The sequence below is a fragment of the Drosophila grimshawi genome, unplaced genomic scaffold (assembly GCF_018153295.1).
Source record: "Drosophila grimshawi isolate 15287-2541.00 unplaced genomic scaffold, ASM1815329v1 contig_848, whole genome shotgun sequence".
Classification (NCBI taxonomy): Eukaryota; Metazoa; Arthropoda; class Insecta; order Diptera; family Drosophilidae; genus Drosophila; species Drosophila grimshawi.
The window spans coordinates 14,206,435-14,220,909 of NW_025063692.1; the positions used below are offsets into that span (position 1 = coordinate 14,206,435).

A 14,475-nucleotide genomic window follows, 5' to 3' on the forward strand; every position below is an offset into this window, starting at 1 on the left:
TATATATTACTTATGCTTATAATGTATAGTATATATATATATCTATATATATATATAGATTTATTCCAGACTATGACTAACAAAAAAATTGTAAGCATTATACGATTTTAGTGCACAAACCGTTTAACATTTGAACAACCTTGTTAAATACTTTGTTTTTTTTTGTTTTATCTTACGAATTTATAATAATTTTATACAACTTTGTTTACCATTTGCTTGTCATTATTTCGTCTAGTAAGTGTTATTCCTTAAAGCATGCCCAACACGATCAATCCTAAATGCTAGGGTATTTTTTTTGAATTTGTCGTGCAATATGAGTTCATATTTAATAGCCAAATTGTGATTACTGTATTGCATTTGACTGCGATATTCTGTTTATTGTTATAGCCAACAAAACAAAGGAGGTCTTAATTGAAATGCCGTAAGATGTAAATAACTAACGAGTGGCAAATGTAAAATATTTCTACCAAATCAGAATTTAAATGAAATTAAAATTCAATTAAAATCAATCAAGGCATGCATGCGACAGTCGTCTCTTAAATACATATGCATTTGTGTATGTCTTTGGCTCAGGTGCAACAACAACAGCTTAAACTTGCCACATGGCAACAACCCAAAAGCGGCTGTAATTGAATTTGAGTTTTTGTTGAGCATTTTGTAATCTTGTGTGTCTTTATTTAATTTTTATATTCATCATCATCATCATCATCATCATCATCGTTTGCTGTGGCAGTACACGAGTTGACGATAAGACGATATACAGCTGCAAGTGGCAGCTAGCCAGCTCCCCTCTCCCCCCATCCCCTACACTCACTTGCCCGAGAAACGAGCAAACTTTGTGTATGTGTGTGTGTGTGTGTAATTCACTTTATTATTAGATAAAAAGAACTTAAGTGAATTTTCAAAAAACAAAAATTTTAAATGTGTGTCTGTAAGTATTTCTGTATATGTGTGTGTGTGTGAGAGTGTGTATGTGAGTGTGTGTATGTGTGTGTGTGTGCGTGTGAGTGTTGTACAAGTCAACTTGATTACCATTTGTTTTTTAGCGAACTGTGCAGTAAATGTTATGCGGCTAACTGGTTGCATATAACAAGCGGACAAACACAGCCACAGCATACACACACACACACACACACACACTCGAACACACACACATAAGTTCAACACAACTCGACAGCAAGCGACGCATTCAATTAAACTTCCGCCAAAACATGAAGCTTGCCGCTTGTTGCCATCACATGCCTCACTCCCCCTAACCACTTCCGCTCCTCCCACCCCCCATCCCCGCCCACGTTGCCTATTTGACTGTCATTCAGCTGCTGCTGTTGCTGTTGCTGCTGCTGCTGCTGCTGCTGCTGCTGCTGTTGCTGTTGCCTTAAGGTTATAAAATAAACATGTTGCCACACACAAAATTTAAATAGATACAAGTTTGTGAGCGCATAAAACAATAAACCGCAGTAATTTAACAACAAAAAAAAAGAAGCAAACAACAAAAAAGTGATACTTATGTATGTATGCGTGTGTGTGTGTGTGTGTATACACAGCAAAAAAAAAAAAGAAATAGAACAGAAAAAGTTGAAGACATGATATAAAGTGTTCTTCCTCCCTCTCCCTCTCCCTCTCTTGAAATTAAAATACAATTTAAAAGTATCAAATAGAGCAATTAAGCGGCCTTTTCTTTCACACACACACACACAAATACACACACATACGCACACACATACATTGTATCGAGTGTTGAGCAGAGGCAAACTTCATTACAAACCGGAACAACTTAAGCAAGAGCCTGGCAGGCACAATTATCAAGTACATGTACTAATACAAGTGCAATGCACACACACACACACACACACACACAGATGCATGCTTGTATGTCATAGTATTCGCTCTCTCTGTCTCTCTCGCTCTCTATCTTCCTCCAACACGCAACAAAGATAACAACAGAGGCGCTCATTTACAAGCAGCAAAATGCCAGCAGACAAGCAGCAGCAGCTACAAAAAAGTGTTGCCTACTTTCCAGTAGTAGTTGTTGTTGTTCTTGTTGCTGATGGACGCATTGGTGTTGCCGAAGCGGCTTATAATTTGAAACACTTGTGTCAATGTACAACCACAATACACCCCCCCCTCTCTCCCTCCGCCCACATGCAGCAAAAACGATTGAAGACGAAAACTGGCATGTTTTGGCTGTTTGCTCTTTGCTGTTGCTGTTGTTGTTGTTGTTGTTGTTGCGGTTGTCAGCGTCTTATTATTATCATCATCAGTGGCAGCTTTTGGCGGTTTTTGAATGCGAGAGCATACACACAAACACACACACAAACAAACAGACGTGCACGCATACGTACACACGTAAATACGTATATATGGAATACAAGTGCGAGTGCGAGTTGTTGTTGTTGTTCTTCTTCTTCTTCTTCTTGCTCTTCATCTTTTTCTTGTTCTTGTTCTGCTTGCTGACTAACATAACACACACACATACACAGCTGTGAAAGGGGGTGTGGAGTGTGGAGTTAGTTGCAAGTTTTGTGTTGTCAACGGGCGTCTTCTCCACGAAACAGTAAAATTCACTTTGCCAAAAAGTTTTTATTTCATTAAAAAGTGTGTGCGTGTGTGTGTGTCTGTGTGTATGTGTGTATTTATGTCGCTTACTGGCAGGCAAGTAATTCATCAAACCAAATTCAGTCACCATATATACAAAAGCTCACACACACATACGCACACAGATGCAGGGAAAAACTAACGGACTGACAGCTCAATGAAAGCAAGGCAGTCGCCAATGCTAATGTTGCCTTTGGCTTTATCATGATGCAAGTTGTGGCCGCAACCAAAAACTGGCAGCCAAAGATGTTGGGCCCAGACTGAGACAGACGCCACTCCGCTAACAACTGCATTTTGGCATAAAAAGTTTTTAACCTTTTGCATATGCAACTAATACAAGAAAAAAAATAAAGGAGAACAGAGAAAAACATGGCGAGTGGGCAAAACGGGTAAGCGGGCAAAGCGGGTGAGAGAGCAAGCGGGCAAAACGAGTAAATGGCTCAAGTTGTTGAGGCGTGCTTTTAGCTTGTGTTTGTGCTTGTGTCTCGATGTCAGCTGCAGCTCACAGGCATAATGAAAGCTTCTTCACACACACACACACACACACGTACACTACTTGGAGCTTGGCTGTCCGCTGCGCTGAAAAATGAGCTGCAGCCGGCAGAATCGAAACGGGCAACGCCAGAGAGCTTAAAGCGACTGACAGCAGAGTAAGACAGCCCCATATATATGTATGTGTGTGTGTGTGTGTGTGTGTGTACACGCAAATTATATGCTCGTGTATCTGCGCTGCATAAATATGACATTTCATTTGCATAAATTATGCGTACTTTCCCCTCCTCCATCCCTCTCAGCCCATTTCATCACATCTTCAAGTGTGGCGCAGCATAAAAGTTAGATTTTTGTTTGGGATATTTGTACCAAGAAGTAAGGAAATGATTATTGCCATTCATTATTAACCCTAAACTTCGACCGTTGATTGATGTCAGTCCAAAAAAAAAGAAGAAATCTAGCCAATAAATGAGAAGGAAAGGCAAAAAAAAAGCAAATCAAAAGTTCAACACTTTTATATTAATTGACTCTTTTCTCGGACGTGTCCTTCAGCCTTTCGGCTTTAATATAAATCGAACTAGGAAATTAAATGTTGTACCTCAAAAAATTCAGGTATGGATAGAGCTGTGAAAACAAATGCAATTAGAATGGCAAAAGAAAAGGTTAGCGCTTAAGTATCTATATTCATAGATGTTTGAGACACAAATAAAATTTGAATTATATTAAATCAGTACAAATAAATTGTAGACAAAAGAAATTTAAATTCTTTTACACTTTTTTTTTTTGCCAAAAAATGAATATAATCCATGTAAAAATTCTTTCGTACGTTTTTTTCAATGGAAACATTAATTTATGCTAAGTTTTAATCTTAAATGATTATACATTGTAAACACTCTAAGCTAATATTAACAAGACCATGAATACAGTTTGTAACTATGTATTTAACCCCAATTAATATGAGGCCTTTTTATTTGTATTTTTATTTTTTTTTTACAAAAAAAAAAAAAACATTTAAATTGTGGATTCGATTTGCGAATCGTTTTTATATATTTATATATGCAAGTATACATTATAGCGCACTTATGACATTAAGTTTTGATTTTCAAAAATCAAATCCCAAAATTAGTAGTACACATAATGGAATGGAGCAAAACTAAGTGCTTAATTTATCGCTCTTTCGAGAATTAAGTTACAAATGGCAATTGAGGTTAAAGTTGTGAGTAAACAACTGGAAGTACAGTTGCGTTCTAACGATAATAGCTGAAGATCAGTGTTGTGTAGCGCTAAAAACAAAATTCAAACTCAAACGAATTATTCATTTTATACAAATGACAACAAATAATTAAATAAAAATACAATTAAACTGTATTAGAGTGCAAGGCTGCTTTAATTAGTCATATTAGTCGTTTAACTCCAAACCGTTGTAATTGATTTTTGAGCATTTCAAATTTTCTGTAGTTTAGCGCCACGTTCAGCTAGTTTCATTGAGGCAAATGCAAATCAGTGTAAACTGATTTTCTTTTTTAACATAAACACCTATGTATACATACATGTATATTTATTTGTGTGTGTGTGTGTGTGCGTGTGTCTGTAAATATGCACTTACTTTAAGCTAACGCCTTCTCTGCCTGTCCAAATCTGAGCAATGCGAAAAAAGAAAATCCCATTTGGTTTGTGGGTAATTTGTTAATAAAAGAAACAACTACTGGGTGTGTGTGAGTGTGTGCGAGTGTGTGCGAGTGTGTGTGTATTATAACAGTGTGAATGCTGCAACTAAGCCGGACAAACCCATTAAGAGCGGCTGTCGACAGTGGGACAGCGACAGCCACAGCCACAGTGGAAGCCAGAGCCAGAGCCAGATCCCGAGCCGGAGTTGGAGTTGGAGCCGGAGCCGGAGCTGTTGACTGTGATAGTGATGCTGATAGTGGTGGTTTAGGGAGGCACCGCCGGAGCTCAGTTCGTTGTTGTCCATGGGGCCGCGGACATCGGTGTTGCCCGTGGCGCCGCCAACACCGCCGGCAACGCCGCTGCCACCGTAATAGGTTGGCTTTCGGGTGTTGCCAAATGCCAACTCGATGCCACCAGTGCCGCCCGTGCCACCCGATTGCGTCTGTTGTGTATGATGATGGTGCTGATGGCCACCACCACCACCACCATTAACACCACCGCCAGGCTTATGTGTCGGAGGCTTATTGCCGCTGGTGTAGTAATGGTGAGGCGATAAGGGCGGCATTCCGCCAGCGAACTCGCCGTCATCGAAATCCTCAGCGGAGCCGTAGAGCTCGTCGTCGTCTGGCTGATAGGTGACTTTGACTTGTTGTTTCAGTTTTAAAATGTCATTGGCATCCGTGTCGGCGGCGTTGCCAGTGTTGCCAGCATTGTTGTTGTTATTGTTGCTGTTTCCTTTGCTATTTGATGGACTTTTACGATTTGGTCCCGGGATTTCTGTCGTGGGCGAAAAGGCGGAAATGTAACGGTTACGCCAACGCCAACGCCAACGGGTAACGGTAACGGGTAACGGTAGCAGTAACAGTAATTGAAACAAAAGGTGCCAAAAATACCTTGTGCACTCCGCGACCCCCCAATCCCCAATCCCTACCCACAGCTACACATGTGTGTCACATTTACTATCCATAAAAAAAAATGGAAAGAAACCAGGGATTCGGGATTGGGGCTGGTAGTTGGTAGTTGGGTTGAACTTACCGTATAGCCGGATGCTGCTGTCAACCTCGCCCAGCGAGTTCTTCGCTATGCAACGGTAGGAGCCGACATCGTCCTTCTGAAATTTGCGAACAATCATCGACATTTTGGTCTCGTACATGGATTGGGAGCTTTCCTGTACATGATATTTGCCCGACGACACAATCATTTCACCTGTTGATTAACAAACAAACAAACAACAATCGTTTACAACAAATTGAACAAACATAATTATTATTATTAAATACAGTCCTTGAGCTAGCTTTTTGATTGGCTTTTGATTTATATTTGATTCGAAATAATCAATAGATCACTCATTCTTTTCATTCATATAAATAATATAAGTAATAATGCAAGTTTGTTTTAAGTAATACTTCAAAGCTGGACTTGTTTAAGGGACATTGCATTTTTAAAATAAGTATTTTATTTAAGGTGGCAAAATGTCTTTTAGGCAACTATAATCAGCAATGATTTAGGCATGTAATATCCATGGAGAAGGAGACAACCGGACATTGTAGACTAGGAACTCTCCTAGCTAAACTAGGTATAACCAATAGGGGAATCTGCCGATATTATTACAACGAGGATGAATCCTCAAAGCCTTAGCCTTCCTAGAAAAATATGGCTTTCAAACCGATGAAAATACTTGAATTGGTGCAAGAATCAGGATTAGTGAAGGAGCTATATACCCAATGGATCTAACTTGGACGCAGTAGATGCAGCCTCACAATAATAAAATATATACACTTTCTCTCGCCACTTTTACTCCATCTCTCTCTATGGCTTTCTCCCACCAAAGTTAAAATATTATTATTATTAAAAATAAATCAGCTGAGTTTAAACGGCGGCAAAAGATTCATTTTGTCAGGTATTAAATCGCAACTGGCTGAGAATGCAATTGCATAACGCTTGAGTAAATAGCGGAGTCAATTATAATTTAATTCATTACTGATATTAAAGCCCCTAACAAAAATCAATGGATTGCATATGATTTATGATACGGGGAGCAGCCAGGGCAGGATATGGCAGGGCTGGCGCCAATGCGCAGATTCAGCGCCGATGTGCATAATGCAGACAATAAAATTCCTGGCAAGCGGAAAGTAGCCAAGACAACCACAGCATTAACACCAAGACACACACTCAAACACACACACACACACACGCACACACAGAGACATTTGGATGTATAGAGACACGCAGAGACTGACGCATCATTGAATACAAAGTGGAGCCAGATTTTCGCTTGACATAAATATATATACGCATGTATGTTTATACATATATAGATTAGACGCACCTAGTATAACCTTAACAATGTACAATATTGTATGCTGTACATTGATGGGGCATGTCTCTACTTATGGCCATGCAATACATTTGATGTTTAATGATTGAGAAAACAATTGCAGCAGCCACGTGAAGGATTTGGGATCACTGTGAACGGCGCAAGTGACGAAGTTATTTATAAGGCTACACAATACACAACAACACAGAAACACACACACACACACACACACACACATAAGTGCACCCTTACTAGTATGTATGCTTGCGATATGTTTACAACATCAGCCCTCACTTAATCGTCATTAACACAAAGCCGACATTTGCCTTTGACAACTGTACTTAAAACGAGCCAGCAAAATTGTGTCTGTTCCAGCAGCTGAGAGCCATGGCTGATACTTCTCTGCCTTCTGGTCAGCATGAAGAAACTTAGCACATGACTTTTGAGTCTGTTTAAAGGCTAGTCGCTGTTACGATTCTGCATCGATATTTTTGGCAAGCTAAATTCAGAAAAAATCACCCTATGACTAGACAAATTTTCTGGATTTAAGACAAACAAAATTCTAAATATACGAAAGAGAATTCCTTAAAATTCTAAGGATTTTTCTATATTCAGAAATATAGTTCTTACAAATATTTATTTTAAAATAATTTCTAAAAATAATTGCAAATAAACAATAAAAAATAGAAAAAAAACTCAAAAATAATTTTTTTTTTTTTTAATTTATTTCTTGTTAATAGAAATTATTTCAAAATGGAAATATATGTATCTACGACATCTTAAAATACCAATGCTAAATAATAATAAAACGAACAAAAATGCGTATGTAAGAGAAAGATTATCCAAGAATTAAGAAAGGAAAAATTCTAATTTTTAGTAAGACACAAGATTCCGTTTTAGAGATATGCCAAAAGTATGGAGATTTTCTTAAATTCAGGGCGATTATTTATTTTCTGATTGTAAGTATTCCCATATCCTATATTGCATAGAAACCTATTAGCAAACAGTTGCACATTTCGCAAACGGAAGTTAATTGGACAATGGATTGTTTCCACATTTGACAGCTCCCTCTCTCTCTGCCTGTCATCATTAAATAATATTGGAAATTAAAAGTTTGTGCGCTTAGATGAGTTTCTCAAATTCCAAGTGCCCTAAAAGTGACTTATGCCTCTTAAATGCATTTGTGGTCAATGTAAATTAGAGTCTTGGTAGCCTCTTACTCAGGGATAAGGAGGACTCTGCTGGTTCACTGGACGTGACGATCTGACAATGGACTAATGACAATACATACAATACACATTGTACATATAATGTACTGGTTTATGGCTGGATAGGAATTGTGTATATGACACCACATGTCTATAAAATGTAAAAGTTCAACACACACACACTGAACACACACACTACACACACACACACACTCGCTTACTCACCGGTATCCTTAATCCAGTAGTTAATTGATTTGGGAGAGGCCTCAACGTGACACTCGATTTGAACATCAGTGCCAAGCGGTGCTCCAACTAATTGATTCGGCACTTGTATAACGGGATGAACTAAAAGAGCAGAACAAGAGAAAGAGAGAGAGAGAGGGAAGAGAAAGAGTAAGAGTGAGAGAAAGTCGTTATGCACTCGTTTGTTGCAGCAGGTTTGCAGCACATTATAAAATCATTTTTTAAACGCACCCCATTGCATGCCTCTTACACAAACTTGATATATACATGATACACTTATGCACATATATATATATATATATATATATATATATATATATGTATATGTAACGAGAGCTTTAAGAATTCTGCTTAGCATATAAGTAGTTTAATCCTTCAGTGTAAATCTCAATTTTTATTAGCTAATATATAATACGATCAACTCAAATATTAATTTACAGCTTCGCAAATACACATAACTTACATAAATCAATATATAACACTACTTGTGTACAAATTTAAAATAATTAAACTTCTCTTCAAATTAAAGTAAAAAAATATATAAATAGTATAAATAACAAACGAATTCATAATTGATACATCATTTCATAGACGTTAAAAGCTTCTCGCTCTTAAATAACGAGTTGTATTACTCGCTATTGTCGTTAAAGGACCATCGAATAATCTGTTACTTGGTAGTAGTAGTTAGCCTTCAAATTGAAAGGTTTTGTATTATAAAGATGGTTATAAATATGCACATATACAGAGAGAAGTAGGTAGATATGTGTGTGTGTGTGTGTACATAAGTGGACGTGTATGTGTAGCAATGGGAATAGAAAGCCAATTGGCTGTAGAATAACTTGGTGCGGTCATCAAAATGCAATGCAGATGCTGTGCACGTCTCTCGCTCCCCCTCCTTCTCTCTTTCTCTCTCTCTCTGCTGCCGTCTCTCTCTGTCTCTATGGAGTGGAATGGCAACTCTTTTGTTGCGTGCGTGTGTGCGTGTTTATTATCACTTAGGCAGAGAGATAGAGGGATAGGGACAGAGTGCTGTTGCTGTTACTCTTATTTTCCTCCACACACAGACGGTGCAGACGTGCACCGAGCTATAACCAAAATTGGTGGTTTTGTAAAACTGACAGAGTTGCCACAGGCAGTTGCTTGCAACGTAGCGAACCACACGGTCAACTTCATGTGTGTGAGTGTGCGTGTGTGAGGAAACATTTCTGGACAACTGCATTGATAGTCGATTGCAGTGCAACAGCAGGTTGCAACAATGCTCTCTCTTTCTCCCTCTCTTTCTCTCGACCATGTGCGTGTGCCTGTGAGTGTGTGTGTGTGTTCTTATGTTTTTGCGTACAGCATGTGACAGTTTCGTTGATTCCATGGATTTTAATTGATTTTCATGGACGAGTGCATATGTCTTATCTATCAACTGTCTATTTGCTCAGTTGCTGTGACCATTTAAGCCGAGAGTTCAGTTCTGTGCAAGTTGGGAATAGAACAACCTGTGTGGTGTCTATATATATATATATATATATATATATATATATATATATATATATATATATATATATATATATATATATATTAATTTAATTTCGTTCGATTTAGAAAGCTTCTCTTGCTGCACACCCGCTGAATATTGCAAATTTTCACTGCAAACAATTAAACTCTGTCAAAAGCTTAAAAGCTTACAAGTGCTTAAGAGCTTTCGTGCTCTTACTGCTCGTACCCAAGCCTAATGCACAGTTCTTTTTTTTTGTGCCAGCTGGCAGGCAGGGCCGTTTAGCCAAATTGACATGCACGTGTGTAAGTCACGCACATGACGGCAAAAACTGATATTGCAGCTAAGGCTAAAGCTGAAGTTGAACTTCGCTCGAATTCCGAAAAAAAGAGGCAAAGCAGGAATCCGGCAGACGAGTGACCTCGACTGCGATATACCCTGCACCCAGTTGTTTGTTATAATTCATATCTTATGGCAGGCACAGGCACTTGCTTTTGTATTAATATATTTTATATAATTACGTTCGCATCAATCATTACGCCATCTCTTTCGCACACATGCACGTTCATATTTATATATACAGATAATGCTTCGACTATAACTTGTTTTATCCGATCTTGATGAAATCTGGTCACAACTTTTAGAATTGTTTGATGTCCGATAAGCTTGGAAGCCTCTAGCTCTTATACTCGGTAAGATCAATGTGTTTATACATACGGACGGACATGGCTGTATATCGACTCAGCTGTTGATCCTGACCAAGAGTGTATGTACCTTATGCGGCCAGAGAAGCTTCCTTCTGCCAGTTACATACACTTGCGCAAAACCATTTTACACATTTTCAATGGGTTGAGGGTATACAAAAAAAAAAACCTGTCAGGCAGTCGGCAAGGGTGCCTGTTCAGCTTGACCAAGGGATGTGTGCTGGTTGACTGCGTCTATTTTCAATCTGCATATAGGCACACACACACACGCACACCTCTTCTTTTTGTGGTGTGGGTGTGTGTGTGTCTGTGCGGGAAGGGTGGGGGGGGGGGGGGGGATGTGGACAGGCAATGGGCAGGCAAACACTTTCGCTTGCATTGTACAATTTTGCCATGATTATTCCGAGCATGTGCCCAGTGCCTGGTGCCTGGCTGCCTGGCTGCCTGTATGCATGGTGACTTGGTTGCAGCCACGGCCGCAGTCCTTAAGCCTCGACTACCTGCTGGCTCAGTTGTGGCAAACAAAGCCACAAATATGCACTAATGACGTCGTCGCAATAGCAACAGCAGCACTTGCTGTAACTACAATTACAATTACAATGCATGCACATTCAAATACACTTGCACACAAACACACACAGTCACAGACATAGACACAGTCACAGCCACACAAACACGCATCATGTTTTAGCCTATTGTCCAGCACAAAACCCAATATTGCGAATTTTTCAGCTCATTGACAGCGCCAATAGAGAGCAGTCTGTTTCGCAATGCAATGCAATCGAAATGTGTGTATTCCACACACACACACACACACACACACACACACACACACACGTACACACATGGACAGTCTCTAAGATCCGTTGCTCAGAAATATTTTCAAAATGAAGCAATTGAAAATATTGTGTTGAAGCCATCCGTCCATCTATAAACTGAAATGTTGATTTCTCTCTCTCTCTCTCTCGCTCTCTCTCTCTCTCTGCTGGGCGTACGTGATTTTTGGCGATTTGCCACATTTATTTGCGTTCGATTTGACAAAAGTACAAAATGCGACACGTTGCAATTGCAATACAAATGAATTCGAAATGAAAATGCAGTGCATGCGATCGATTTTTAGCTTTACAAATAAATGTTCTACACATACATGCATATATATGTATATACATTTATATTGCATACGCAGTAGAACAAAAATTCTAAGCAATTATTTCTATTAATGATGAGAAAGTGGTAAATTTGAATAAAGAAACAAAAACCAACATAAAATAATAGAAATTGGGATTTTTCAATTTAAATGATTACTCGAAAAACGATTTAAAGCACAAATTCTGTGATTTCGAACTTCAAAACTCATTGATTCTTTTTTTTTTTTAACGGAAAATGAATATTACCATAAATATTCATGTTGCGTTAGTTGCATTGAATTGCTCAATTATGGTTGATCCCAAATTAAGTTACTGAGCTAGCTTCTGGCAATTAGCGATTCTAAACTTGATTGATAACAGTAACTATAAATTAAATACCAATATATATATATAATATAATATTGAAATACCAAAAAAAAAAATACAAATTTAAAAAGTTAATTATTTATATCTGTCCATTTGTACAAATGTCTTTTTAGCTGGATGAAAGCAAATTTATAATACAATAATAATTGGTAAAGCACAGCGAATTCTTAAGACAGACTCACCTAATTTGTTTTGCTTTGTCATTTGATTTAAAAAGAAAGATTTGATTGAAATTACTAGCTGAGTTTATTGTTCGATTGTACATAACAAAAGTACACCAAATTTAAAGATCGAAGATCCAAAATGAATGCAGAAAAGCTAAAACAAATTTTGGTGCTTTTAGATTTTATGACCTACAAAATATTTGGAAAAATTTAAATCGATTTTAGGAAAACTCAATGTGTTATCAGTGTTATTAAATCGAAAATTTCTTGATTTGCGCTTTAAAAATTATTTCTAAAATTGCATATTTTTTATTTGTATTGTATTTATTGTTAATAGCCTAAATGAGTATTGGAATATCTTGAATTACATGTTCCGATTGTTGCATTTAGCTAACTTAAAAATAATTGAGCAATCGCAAGTTATACGTATATATATAATAATTATTTTTCCGAGTAATAATCAGTATGCTGGCATGTTAATTGTGGCCTAATTGTTTGTTGCGCGTCCCGGTTGTGCCTTCCTGCTGGCTTGTTGCAACAAGCTACGCACCAATTCAACGTCCTTAATTAGCCGTGCAGGAAGGTGCCTAACAAGCCCGGAAGCTGGCACAAATGGCGCGGAAACACGCAAGGGGATATGCACTGTCGGTGTCGATGTCGATGTCGGAGTTGGTGCTACATGCGGAGGCAAGCTGTAAATGCAGCCAGGCTTTATCAGGCAGCTGCAGTGCTTGCAGCACGCTGAACATGGCATGAAGAAGGCCATGCAAATAGCTTGCCAAATGAAGAAAAACTTTGTTTTCACTTACTAAGCCAGTTCCCCAGCAGGGAAGCGGGTGGGGTAGTCAAGAAGAAGAGGCAGTCGCAAAATTTGCCAAACAAATTGTGAGTAAGTTCCTGCAAAAATAGCAACAGGAAAAGCAAACACTCGAAAATGACGTTGCGGGATACGTGGCACGGAGGCAGGTGGCATGTAGAATATGCCATGTGGCATGTGGCATGTGGCATGAGAATGCAATGTAAACTTATGGCAGCAGTTGTGGCAGCAATGGTAAGAGGCGCTTTCCTCAAGTTGATCAAAAAGTTGCTCAACACGACCAGACACAGTTGTTGGACTTTAAATTTTAATAAATATATTGAAGGATTCATGCTGGTCGTGGTCAAAAACACTTATAGGTCACATTAATAAAATGTCAATGTTAAAAAGCGTGATTTTGCCACCTAACGAACACCAGAGAGAGAGAGAGAGAGAGAGAGTAGAGAATGTGGTGACAAGTTTAGTCTTTGCTATTGCTACTGCAGCCAGAGTAACAAAAGAGCAAACAAAGCAAGCTGTAACGGAACGGGGCGGGTAGCAGAGGGGATGGGGATGGCAGGTTGGGATAGGAATTGCGGCGCTGGTGCACACGTTGGCAAACAAGCGCAGTGGAGCTGCTGCTGATGTCGTGATGATTGAGTGAACTGCCACATGCCAGCAGAGCAGTCAGCAGAGCAGCAACACAGTTTTAGCGGAGCCAGCAAACTGAGCCGCTACCCAACGTCGTCGTCATCATCAACTAGGACAGCATGCCGCACGTGCTGCAGACAGGTTGACAAAAAACTGTGGCCCCAACAGCAACAACAACAACAACACAGTGCACAAGGCATCAGGTAATGCCGGGTATCAGTGACTGGATTTAAACGGATTACAACAACGACAACGACAATCGAGTTAGCGCCACACAGTGCCACAAGCTGTTCACTTCCCAACCACCCCTCACTGTCCCTCTCTCTCCCCAATCTCTCTCTCTCTCTCTCTCTCACTCTACACTGCACGAAATTTTGATTCTTAATGGAAACAGTTATAATATTATTGAAATATATTTCTGCTGGCTCCACGACAAGTGATTTTTTTTTGTACTCCAAAATATATTTCGAGTGCTGTTGGGAATCTTAAGATTCAGCGAAAGCAAACAAAAATTAGATATAATATTATTTAAATTTATACAATACAAATTATAGAGAACACATATATTCTTTTTTAATTTATCGCATGTGTGGCACAGGATTTTGTTTCTAAGTTTCCACAATCCATGCAATAAATG

General features: G+C 38.7%; 1 protein-coding gene across 1 annotated transcript in view; it reads right to left on the reverse strand.

The window, feature by feature from the left end:
• Positions 1-4,816: 4,816 nt before the first annotated feature.
• LOC6565800 (lachesin) overlaps positions 4,817-14,475 on the reverse strand; it is a 28,160-nt gene continuing 18,501 nt past the window's right edge. The window contains exons 7-9 of the mRNA XM_032738928.2: positions 8,506-8,625; positions 5,791-5,961; positions 4,817-5,532 (exon numbers count right to left, since the gene is read on the reverse strand). Coding sequence (XP_032594819.2) covers positions 4,838-5,532; positions 5,791-5,961; positions 8,506-8,625 — 986 coding nt within the window. The 3' untranslated portion in view covers positions 4,817-4,837. The remainder of the gene's footprint in view (positions 5,533-5,790; positions 5,962-8,505; positions 8,626-14,475) is intronic.